Source organism: Electrona antarctica (genome assembly GCF_951216825.1).
Source record: "Electrona antarctica genome assembly, contig: scaffold_980, whole genome shotgun sequence".
In the NCBI taxonomy this organism is placed as follows: domain Eukaryota; kingdom Metazoa; phylum Chordata; class Actinopteri; order Myctophiformes; family Myctophidae; genus Electrona; species Electrona antarctica.
Genome location: NW_027637559.1, coordinates 9,744 through 22,500, shown reverse-complemented (window position 1 = coordinate 22,500; position 12,757 = coordinate 9,744). Strand labels below are relative to the sequence as shown.

Here is a 12,757-nt window from a genome sequence, read left to right as displayed (position 1 = left end):
TACAAAGACTGTTAACTGTGAGTGGACGACACCATACAGCATTACACTTGTTTACAAGAGGGTCCACCTTGTTCAATTCATCAAAACATTTAGAGACGTACAAATAGACACTTGAAATGAAATGAAATCTATATTTACCCAGGGTATCTGGGCTAAGCTCAAGAACTTGACTTCTATATAGTCAAAGAACAGAACAGGAATTAATCATAAAGGAGGTAAAAAGGCTTAAATTAAAGCTTTACCTGGGACTTATTTTAATGAATCAAACATCTATTTTAACCGATCTGACTGATTTGAAGTATGTAATTACAGTTTGGAGAATTACAGTACATTTCAAGCACAAACTCAATACAAAGACTGTTAACGAATCATGTTCAACCCAGATTCGGCACAAACAAGGGACTAAATTATTTTCGCTCCTATGCCACCAAAATGTGGAACGCCCTACCAACAGTCATTAAGACATGCAAATCCCTTGACTCCTTCAAAACCGCTCTCAAAGGGCACCTACGGATGGCTGCAATTCGAAACTGGCCCCCGTAAAATCTGAATCCCCCCCCCACCGCCCCCCCCCCCCTTTTTCCCCTCACTCCATTATGATGAATTCCTGTACTGTTCTTTGTCTATATAGAAGTGTCTATTTGTACATCTCTAAATGTTTTGATGAATTGAACATGGTGGACCCTGTTGTAACCCTAACCCTAAGTGTAATGCTTAATTGGGTCGTCCACTCACAGTTAACAGCCTTTGTATTGAGTTTGTGCTTGAAATGTACTGTAATTCTGCAAACTGTTAATAACATTTTCAATCAATCAATCAACTGTGAGTGGACGACACCATAAAGCATTACACTTGTTTACAAGAGGGTCCACCTTGTTCAATTCATCATAACATTTAGAGACATGAACATAAATCATCATAGAGGAGGTAAAAAGGGGGGTTCAGGTTTTACGGGGGCCAGTGGGGGGGATTCAGGTTTTACAGGGGCCAGTGGGGGGGTTCAGGTTTTACAGGGGCCAGTGGGGGGGGTTCAGGTTTTACGGGGGCCAGTGGGGGGGATTCAGGTTTTACGGGGGCCAGTGGGGGGGATTCAGGTTTTACGGGGGCCAGTGGGGGGGACTCAGGTTTTACGGGGGCCAGTGGGGGGGTTCAGGTTTTACGGGGGCCAGGGGGGGGATTCAGGTTTTACGGGGGCCAGTGGGGGGGGATTCAGAAACCTGAATCCCCCCCACTGGCCCCCGTAAAACCTGATTCCCCCCCACTTTTACGGGGGCCAGTGGGGGGGATTCAGGTTTTACGGGGGCCAGTGGGGGGGATTCAGGTTTTACGGGGGCCAGTGGGGGGGGATTCAGGTTTTACGGGGGCCAGTGGGGGGGATTCAGGTTTTACGGGGGCCAGTGGGGGGGATTCAGGTTTTATGGGGGCCAGTGGGGGGGGATTCAGGTTTTAAGGGGGCCAGTGGGGGGGGATTCAGGTTTTACGGGGGCCAGTGGGGGGGATTCAGGTTTTATGGGGGCCAGTTTCGAATATAGATACCACTGTTACGTTCTTAGCTTACGCATGTTTCATTATAACTACTTTTTATATATGTGATGTATTCCATGCTTTTTTTGTTATTGCTTAATGTAAATCGCTCTGTATTAAGAGCGTCTGATAAATGCCTAAATTGTAATTGTAAATGGTCAGTGCCCCGCCCCCACAGAGCAGTGGAGTTACTGTAAGTGTTTCTACTGACAGTTTGAGGATCAAATGGAGTTCAGAGGTTCTTTCAGAAGCGCTTTTTGATACTTTCCATTGGTTCAATATGTTCATAACAACACATACGTTCAGTAATCTAGTGTTGCTATTAGGCTATATGACTGTCTCTGGTTTCATGAAAATCCACTAAGTTATGACAACAGTGCAACCTTCTCCTTTCTTTGCTGGTTTACACGTTGTCTGACTCTATAATATAGATATTATAGACTATAATATAGATATTATATATATATAGATATAGATATAGCATATAGATGATATAGACTCTATAATATAGATATTATATATATATAGATATAGATATAGCATATAGATGATATAGACTCTATAATATAGATGATATAGACTATAATATAGATATTATATATATATATATAGCATATAGATGATATAGACTCTATAATATAGCATATAGATGATATAGACTTTAATATAGATATAATATATATATATATATATATATATATATATATATATATATATATATATATATATAGATGATATAGACTATAATATAGATATTATATAGATATAGCATATAGATGATATAGACTATAATATAGCATATAGATGATATAGACTCTATAATATAGATGATATAGATTATAATATAGATATTATATATATATATATATATATAGATATATAGATATATATAGATATAGCATATAGATGATATAGACTCTATAATATAGCATATAGATGATATAGACTATAATATAGATGATATAGACTATAATATAGATATTATATATATATATATATATATATATATATATATATATATATATATAGATATAGCATATAGATGATATAGACTCTATAATATAGCATATAGATGATAGAGACTATAATATAGCATATAGATGATATAGACTCTATAATATAGCATATAGATGATATCTAACTATGTTGTCTAACTCTATGATATAGACTGGCACATATTATGCAGGACGTTGAATAAAAAGTTAACCCTGGTCAGTAAGTACTGCCTGAAGCTTATAATCACACTGGCCCTGGTCAGTACTGCCTGAAGCTTAAAATCACACTGGCCCTGGTCAGTACTGCCTGAAGCTTATAATCACACGGGCCCTGGTCAGTACTGCCTGAAGCTTATAACCACACTGGCCCTGGTCAGTACTGCCTGAAGCTTATAACCACACTGGCCCTGGTCAGTACTGCCTGAAGCTTATAATCACACTGGCCCTGGTCAGTACTGCCTGAAGCTTATAATCACACTGGCCCTGATCAGTACTGCCTGAAGCTTATAATCACACTGGCCCTGGTCAGTACTGCCTGAAGCTTATAATCACACTGGCCCTGGTCAGTACTGCCTGAAGCTTATAATCACACTGGCCCTGGTCAGTACTGCCTGAAGCTTATAATCACACTGGCCCTGGTCAGTACTGCCTGAAGCTTATAATCACACTGGCCCTGGTCGGTACTGCCTGAAGCTTATAATCACACTGGCCCTGGTCGGTACTGCCTGAAGCTTATAATCACACTGGCCCTGGTCGGTACTGCCTGAAGCTTATAATCACACTGGCCCTGGTCGGTACTGCCTGAAGCTTATAATCACACTGGCCCTGGTCAGTACTGCCTGAAGCTTATAATCACACTGGCCCTGGTCAGTACTGCCTGAAGCTTATAATCACACTGGCCCTGGTCAGTACTGCCTGAAGCTTATAATCACACTGGCCCTGGTCAGTACTGCCTGAAGCTTATAATCACACTGGCCCTGGTCAGTACTGCCTGAAGCTTATAATCACACTGGCCCTGGTCAGTACTGCCTGAAGCTTATAATCACACTGGCCCTGGTCAGTACTGCCTGAAGCTTATAATCACACTGGCCCTGGTCAGTACTGCCTGAAGCTTATAATCACACTGGCCCTGGTCAGTACTGCCTGAAGCTTATAATCACACTGGCCCTGGTCAGTACTGCCTGAAGCTTATAATCACACTGGCCCTGGTCAGTACTGCCTGAAGCTTATAATCACACTGGCCCTGGTCAGTACTGCCTGAAGCTTATAATCACACTGGCCCTGGTCAGTACTACACACAGCCTGCCGTTTCAGACTGAATCTTCAAAATATAATGCCCCAAAAAGCCTTTCCACCGTGTCTTTGACACTGGTCTCTCTTCTCTTCCACCCAGGTTCCCCCTCAGCAAACCTCAACTTTCCACCCAATGGGTGAATAGTCTGGGCATGAAGGACCTGGTCCCGACCACCAACACGTGCCTGTGCTCCGAGCATTTCCGCTCCGACTGCTTCCGGGACTACAACGGAAAGCAGTTTCTGAAGGAGGATGCGGTGCCCACTATATTCTCCTGGAACGATTCATCAAAGGTTTGTTGCCGCCGATGAATTGAATATGAAGGTCACCAAAGGAAACTGACCATTAAGCTTTCTTGGGTTTTGAATCCGCTTAGCAGACCTTGTATTTAACTGTTGATAAAGTCATCAATCAATCAATCGATCAGGAATGTTGCCGACCCCCCCTCATCTGAAAATATGTTGTTCCAGGGACCCTCCCAGTAGCAAAGATTTGAGTTAAAAACTCGCTCTGTAACAATATATATTCAAAGATTTCATAGCGTGGCACTCGGTGCCGCGCTATGAGCTTGTAGATCTGCTATTTTTCAATAGCTAAAGCATAACATATTTTGCTTAAAACACCAAAAGGGGTTCCCGCCCAGAATGGGTTAATGGGTCAAGAACCAGTGCACACATAAACTCACAGTGCCGTGTCATTAGTCAGAAGGTTCATTGTTCCGAAATTACTATCCCTATCTCTAACCCTAACGGGACTTCGGATCTATGGGCAGGTCCCAAGCTCACACACTTCAGTGAGTTCTGTTTATTTATTGGCTATGCTTGTGTGTGTCGTCAACTCGTCATGCTGTCATGTTACCTCTTTGACAGACTCACATTGAACTCCGGAAGCGAGGCGTTGCACCCAAGGACGCCAACCCTCCCAGCAAGTTCGGGACACAAGCGGACAAAGACAAGGCGCGCGAGGCTGCGGGACAACGCAGGGAGAAACGAGGGGGGGTGAGGGTGAGTTATTGATAATAACAACAACAACGTGATTGATTGATTCATGATTGCCCAGTATCCCACACCGTTGGACATTGGTCAATCCACGCCCACCTCTGTAGCTGAAACTCTGTTTTTCACTTGGTATTTGATTACTTTTCACTAAGAAAAACGTATATATATATATATATTTTGTAAGTAATAAATTCACTTTATATGCACTTTTAATTAAGCTAAAAATAAAAAAAGACTACTAGCTTAAGTTCAACAACTTTGAATTGGACAAGCCGTTCTAACAGGACGATTATTATAACAATACAAGTACTGTTTTAAGAGTGGCTTAGAGCAGTCATTTTATAACGGAAAGGTTTCCGGTTCGATCCCCAGCTCCCGCTCACGTCTTTGAGCAAGGCACTGAACCACTAACTGCTCCCGATGAGCACATTGGTACATTGCATGACCTCCACCATCTGTGTGTGAATGGGGAGTTGTAATTAGGGTTGGGATTCGTTAGGATTTTAACGGTTCCGGATCCTAACTGTTCCCTTAACGGATCCTAATATTATTATTTTCCCCTTTTTTCTGACATAGATTATGCTTATATTATAACTAACCTAACCAAGTACATAATAAACACAAATTCATTAATTAAATTATTGAAAATGCACTTTACAATCATGAGGTGGCACTATTATTTAAACTTCACCAGTACCACCAGCTAGCCACCACAACAATATCATTGTTGCAATTTGTACTGTATATTGCAATTTGTACTGTATATTAAATATAGGCTACAGTACACATTGCAATAATGATATTGTTGTGGTGACAAATTTTAATGTTCAGATTAATTTAATATGAAGGTGGTCCTCAATGTGGAGGTGGTACAAGTTGCAACAACCTTTGCAGGGAACTATAGCATCGCATTTATTGCACTTTGCGTGCTCAGCCTCAGTCATTTCCCTCTCTGTTAACCACACTTTGGAGATCTGTGCGACATACTGTCCCACTCGCTCCGCGGCGGTCGCTGAATGCACAGAACAGACACAGCAGAGCTAAATGACGACTGATGAGATCCGTTTGGGGAACCGTTAATAAAAAAAAGATGGAACCGGCTCCGGATCCGCAATGTCAGAACTGGGTCTGAAATGGACCCGGTTCCGAATCCCAACCCTAGTTGTAATACAGGGGTCTTCAACAGGGGGTTTGGTGTACATGGGGAGTTGTAATACAGGGGTCTTCAACAAGGGGTTTGGTGTACATGGGGAGTTGTAATACAGGGGTCTTCAACAGGGGGTTTGGTGTACAGGGGGAGTTGTAATACAGGGGTCTTCAACAGGGGGTTTGGTGTACATGAGGAGTTGTAATACAGGGGTCTTCAACAGGGGGTTTGGTGTACAGGGGGAGTTGTAATACAGGGGTCTTCAACAGGGGGTTTGGTGTACATAGGGAGTTGTAATACAGGGGTCTTCAACAGGGGGTTTGGTGTACATGGGGAGTTGTAATACAGGGGTCTTCAACAGGGGGTTTGGTGTACATAGGGAGTTGTAATACAGGGGTCTTCAACAGGGGGTTTGGTGTACATGGGGAGTTGTAATACAGGGGTCTTCAACAGGGGGTTTGGTGTACATGAGGAGTTGTAATACAGGGGTCTTCAACAGGGGGTTTGGTGTACATGGGGAGTTGTAATACAGGGGTCTTCAACAGGGGGTTTGGTGTACATGAGGAGTTGTAATGCAGGGGTCTTCAACAGGGGGTTTGGTGTACATGGGGAGTTAGAATGCAGGGGTCTTCAACAGGGGGTTTGGTGTACATGGGGAGTTGTAATGCAGGGGTCTTCAACAGGGGGTTTGGTGTACAGGGGGAGTTGTAATACAGGGGTCTTCAACAGGGGGTTTGGTGTACATGGGGAGTTGTAATACAGGGGTCTTCAACAGGGGGTTTGGTGTACATGAGGAGTTGTAATACAGGGGTCTTCAACAGGGGGTTTGGTGTACATGGGGAGTTGTAATACAGGGGTCTTCAACAGGGGGTTTGGTGTACATAGGGAGTTGTAATACAGGGGTCTTCAACAGGGGGTTTGGTGTACATAGGGAGTTGTAATACAGGGGTCTTCAACAGGGGGTTTGGTGTACATGGGGAGTTGTAATACAGGGGTCTTCAACAGGGGGTTTGGTGTACATGAGGAGTTGTAATACAGGGGTCTTCAACAAGGGGTTTGGTGTACATGAGGAGTTGTAATACAGGGGTCTTCAACAGGGGGTTTGGTGTACATGGGGAGTTGTAATACAGGGGTCTTCAACAGGGGGTTTGGTGTACATGGGGAGTTGTAATACAGGGGTCTTCAACAGGGGGTTTGGTGTACAGGGGGAGTTGTAATACAGGGGTCTTCAACAAGGGGTTTGGTGTACATGGGGAGTTGTAATACAGGGGTCTTCAACAAGGGGTTTGGTGTACATGGGGAGTTGTAATACAGGGGTCTTCAACAGGGGGTTTGGTGTACATGAGGAGTTGTAATACAGGGGTCTTCAACAGGGGGTTTGGTGTACAGGGGGAGTTGTAATACAGGGGTCTTCAACAAGGGGTTTGGTGTACATGGGGAGTTGTAATACAGGGGTCTTCAACAAGGGGTTTGGTGTACATGGGGAGTTGTAATACAGGGGTCTTCAACAGGGGGTTTGGTGTACAGGGGGAGTTGTAATACAGGGGTCTTCAACAGGGGGTTTGGTGTACATAGGGAGTTGTAATACAGGGGTCTTCAACAAGGGGTTTGGTGTACATGGGGAGTTGTAATACAGGGGTCTTCAACAGGGGGTTTGGTGTACATGGGGAGTTGTAATGCAGGGGTCTTCAACAGGGGGTTTGGTGTACATGGGGAGTTGTAATACAGGGGTCTTCAACAGGGGGTTTGGTGTACATGGGGAAATGTAATGCAGGGGTCTTCAACAATTTACAATTTACAATTTAGGCATTTAGCAGACGCTCTTAATCCAGAGCGACTTACATTAAGTTCAACATGGGGTTTGGTGTACAGGGGGAAAAAGAGCAGACCAAGTATCGAGCCAAAGGTCAAGTTTACCTTTGGGGTTTTAATTTAAGTAATTAAATATCTGAAAATGCACATTAACATAAAACAATATGTAGTGGGGGTGTTCAGTGCTGTAGCCTAGGGTTTTCAGTACAGTATACCATCATTATTCCCTGTGCCACATGTGCACGTATAGGCTTAGGCTATATGCTTCACCTCACCACAACGTGTTGGTTTAGGACTACACCTCACCACAACGTGTTGGTTTAGGACTACACCTCACCACAACGTGTTGGTTTAGGACTACACCTCACCACAACGTGTTGGTTTAGGACCACACCTCACCACAACGTGTTGGTTTAGGACTACACCTCACCACAACGTGTTGGTTTAGGACCACACCTCACCACAACGTGTTGGTTTAGGACCACACCTCACCACAACGTGTTGGTTTAGGACTACACCTCACCACAACGTGTTGGTTTAGGACTACACCTCACCACAACCAACGTGTTGGTTTAGGACTACACCTCACCACAACGTGTTGGTTTAGGACCACACCTCACCACAACGTGTTGGTTTAGGACTACACCTCACCACAACGTGTTGGTTTAGGACTACACCTCACCACAACGTGTTGGTTTAGGACCACACCTCACCACAACGTGTTGGTTTAGGACTACACCTCACCACAACGTGTTGGTTTAGGACTACACCTCACCACAACGTGTTGGTTTAGGACTACACCTCACCACAACGTGTTGGTTTAGGACTACACCTCACCACAACGTGTTGGTTTAGGACTACACCTCACCACAACGTGTTGGTTTAGGACTACACCTCACCACAACGTGTTGGTTTAGGACCACACCTCACCACAACGTGTTGGTTTAGGACCACACCTCACCACAACGTGTTGGTTTAGGACCACACCTCACCACAACGTGTTGGTTTAGGACTACACCTCACCACAACGTGTTGGTTTAGGACCACACCTCACCACAACGTGTTGGTTTAGGACTACACCTCACCACAACGTGTTGGTTTAGGACTACACCTCACCACAACGTGTTGGTTTAGGACTACACCTCACCACAACGTGTTGGTTTAGGACTACACCTCACCACAACGTGTTGGTTTAGGACTACACCTCACCACAACGTGTTGGTTTAGGACTACACCTCACCACAACGTGTTGGTTTAGGACTACACCTCACCACAACGTGTTGGTTTAGGACTACACCTCACCACAACGTGTTTCAATGTTTTTGCCTCAGGGGGGACGAGGTGGAGGACGGGGAGCGAAGATCCCCAATGACAGGTGAGTCTCTGGGTTGGGATGGGATTATGATTAACACTTTAATTGCCCGGAACTATTTAATCCATTACATTCATGCGCCCAGTCGATTTATAAACACAGACGCCTTTTCCGGACGGACCGGCCGGAAGTTCATGATGTTGTGTAGCAGCTAACAATAGCCACAGCACTTTAGAGTCGATCGACAACAACGGGAGACAAGAATAAATCTATCGAGACTAGCGACTGGACCGCGGAGCGCCGTATAACACAGGATCTTTTTTCAGAAAAAGACAGGATGATTTAGATCGCGATTTATGAACGTTTTAAGATTTTCGTTTTCATCAGCTAAACAGAGGAGGGAGTTTTTTGATGACGTCTCAGTCTTGCGCGTCACCGAGGAGAGCCCAGCAGGCGCGCCTGGGCTATACAGCCAGGCGATCCGTTCTCGTATCAATAAACTTCGTCTTTAGGACAATACTTCGTTCTGAGCGTCGGGCGTTACTAATAGAAAGGACAAAGAACTTCGTCCTGGGCGATGGGAGTGTTAAGAATATATATTCAAAGATTTGTGCCACATTTTCACGATTTTTCAAAAATAGCAGGTGCGCTACGAGCTTGTAGATCTGCTATTTTTCAATAGCTAAAGTATAACATAATGCTTAGTTAAAACACCAAAAGGGGTTCCCGCCCAGAATGGGTGATATATTTGTAAGCTTGAAGATCAAAGCTCTATTTCCGCTATTTTGTAAATGTTTTGGAAGGGGAAAAAATAAAAATAAATAAATGATTGTGTCAGTCATTCCTTTGCATTTTTAAGTTATTTGTCATATCTGCCCTGTGCAATGTGTGATTACGAAGCCTTAGAACGCAAACAAGAAATACAAACTGTAACGTTCCACCGTTCAACGCACAAAACACAATTAGATCGTTAATCGCAAATATTTGTGTGACAATTAATCGGCAACTTCAATTTGTAATCCTAGTTTAACCCATTTTGGGCGGGAACCCCCTTTTGGTGTTAGCATTATGTTATGCTTTAGCTATTGAAAATAGCAGATCTACAAGCTCATAGCGCGCCACCGAGTGGCGCGCTACGAGCTTGTAGGTCTGCTATTTTTGAAAAATCGAAGAACGACTGACAGGATGTTTTTCAGAAAACTGTCAGGATGTAGAAGACATTTTTAGAATCTGTTCTCAGGTCAAAATGGGTTAAGCTAAATACACTATTGTCCCTTTCCCCACACGCAGACAGTCCCTCGCAAACAAGAGCAAAGTGTACGACACAAAGGGCCGGCTGATCACCAGCGGTAAGGACCTGTGTGACTGCCTGGACGTGGACTGTATGGGCTGCTTCTACCCCTGCCCCGACTGCGGCTCGCGCAAGTGTGGCGTGGAGTGCCGCTGCGACCGCAAGTGGCTTTACGAGCAGGTGGAGGTGGAGGGGGGAGAGATCATTCGTAACAAATTTACATGTTAAGGATCGTTTCGGATGGGGAAGAAAATGCAGGGTTTTGTATTTTCTTAAAACATTTTGTTTCAGTTCTTTGAAATATATAATGTATTGTCTATAGGCTATGAGATCCATGGCTTCAAGACCTTGTTGTCTAGCTGCCTTTTTTTGATTTGTTTTAATGTTTTCTGACATTTATGATGATGTGCCTGTATAGGCCTGATGAGTGAAGGCCTATTCATAGTCTGGTTTATCGGTGGTGAGGTGGGTGGTGAGGTGACCACCGCTCCGGTGGTGAGCTGACCACCGCTCCGGTGGTGAGGTGACCACCGCTCCGATGGTGAGGTGACCACCTCTCCGGTGGTGAGGTGACCACCGCTCCGGTGGTGAGGTGACCACCGCTCCGGTGGTGAGGTGACCACCGCTCCGGTGGTGAGCTGACCACCGCTCCGGTGGTGAGCTGACCACCGCTCCGGTGGTGAGCTGACCACCGGAGCTGAAATAACGTTGAGCGGTGGTGAGTAAAAACAGAGAAGGGCTGGGGCAGTGGCGGTGGTTTGCTCTTCACCGCGGCTCGTGACGTCATGTTGTAGTTTGGTGGTCACCTCACCACCGAAAATCCAGACTATGTATGAGCCTTTAGGGGTATGTGATATAAATCCAGACTATGTATGAGCCTTTAGGGGTATATGATATTTTTGGTTAAATAAGTGTTTTGCCTGACTCCCCAGCTTTTATAAAAAGACAAATCATTTTCAGGTAGGTGGCAAATCATCCATCAATCAGGATTAATTTTTAATAGTGTTCCAGTTGTAATGTCTGCTCATTTCTTTGTCATCACTTCACTTGTTAATCCTGTATTGGTTATCTCTCCTGATTGGATAAAATTAGTATCCCGGCCATCGTGGAAATGCATTTTCTGTTTAAGAAAGAACTGGAGAGACATGGAGACTCTTGTTGCCGTAGCAATGAGTACTACTATCAGAATATAAAGATATATGACGCTTATTTGAACAAATATCACTTATCCTACCTTTTAAGGTAAAACATTGTGCCCAGTTCTTGTGTAAAATAAACGCCTTTCTTAAAATGAAATGTGAATATTTTGAGTATTTTTATTTATTTTAGAGTCTTAAAGGTATATTCAGTGATTTCACTTAATTCAAATATCACTTATTTTTTCTTTTTTTTTGGATAATCCTCCCTACTATAAAGTGTGCTGACCATATAAGGAGTTCCTCCCTGTCCCCAGTGAGCCCCTGGGGTCAAAAAACCCTAGTTTCGGTTTGGGCTTTGGGTGGCAAAGCCTTCATCCAATCAGGATGAGAGGGGCGGGCCTTGGTGCACATGCTGTTGGTCTGTTGTACTTCCCCCACTGTAGAGCGTGTGCATGTGCACATCCTGTTACCGGGTGGACCGGGTATTTTTCCAAATCACCCAAATCACTGAATGCTCCTTTAAGTGGAAACTGGGATAATATTATTATGGATCTTGAGATCTTTGGGAAGGACGTGGCTTCAATGTGGACATGGGACTTCCATCATGTGACCAGCGTGTGACATCAGTACTTACTGTTTGGGTCGCGGCCCATTTGTGGGTCAATAAATATCAATTATTTGTTCTTAATTATTTCAAAAGATGAAAATCTTGATGAATGAATTACTAATTCAAACAGGTTTTCAACAGAATTTCATGAATGAACTAGAAAAAGTGCCCTTCTGGGCACAGGTCTCCACTAGGAGGATAGGAGTGTGTGTGATGTTTGGCAAAATGTTTAGGAGCAATATAAGTGTGTGTGTGTGTGTGTGTGTGTGTGTGTGTGTGTGTGTGTGTGTGTGTGTGTGTGTGTGTGTGTGTGTGTGTGGCTTGGCCTGTTGTAGCGCCACCATGAGGCTGATTTGAAAACTGTCAAGTGGCATTTCTTCCAAAGCCTAGTGGGAATATGCATGAACAGTTTCACCACAATCGGACACGGCGTTGAGTAGTTGTGGCGATTTGTACAAAGCAGGCTACTCCTGAAAAGTTTAGAAGCCAATCGTAGCCAATGAGGGTGGATTATGAGAAATCAAACAAACCCGTCTTGATCACATGACTATGAAGAGCATGTGTACCGATTTGCGTGAAATTTGGATAAAATCTGAAGGAGTAATATTAGAAAATGTGTTTTACATATGTCGGCCTCCT

The 12,757-nt window shown here is 44.0% G+C and overlaps 1 protein-coding gene across 1 annotated transcript in view; it reads left to right on the top strand.

Annotated features, from left to right (window-relative positions):
* The window catches only part of LOC306918835 (uncharacterized protein), an 11,995-nt gene extending 327 nt beyond the window's left edge, over window positions 1-11,668 (top strand). The window contains exons 2-5 of the mRNA XM_079531690.1: window positions 3,913-4,105; window positions 4,682-4,816; window positions 9,101-9,144; window positions 10,372-11,668. Of these exons, the coding sequence (XP_079387816.1) occupies window positions 3,913-4,105; window positions 4,682-4,816; window positions 9,101-9,144; window positions 10,372-10,600 (601 nt within the window). The 3' untranslated portion in view covers window positions 10,601-11,668. The remainder of the gene's footprint in view (window positions 1-3,912; window positions 4,106-4,681; window positions 4,817-9,100; window positions 9,145-10,371) is intronic.
* Window positions 11,669-12,757: the final 1,089 nt, after the last annotated feature.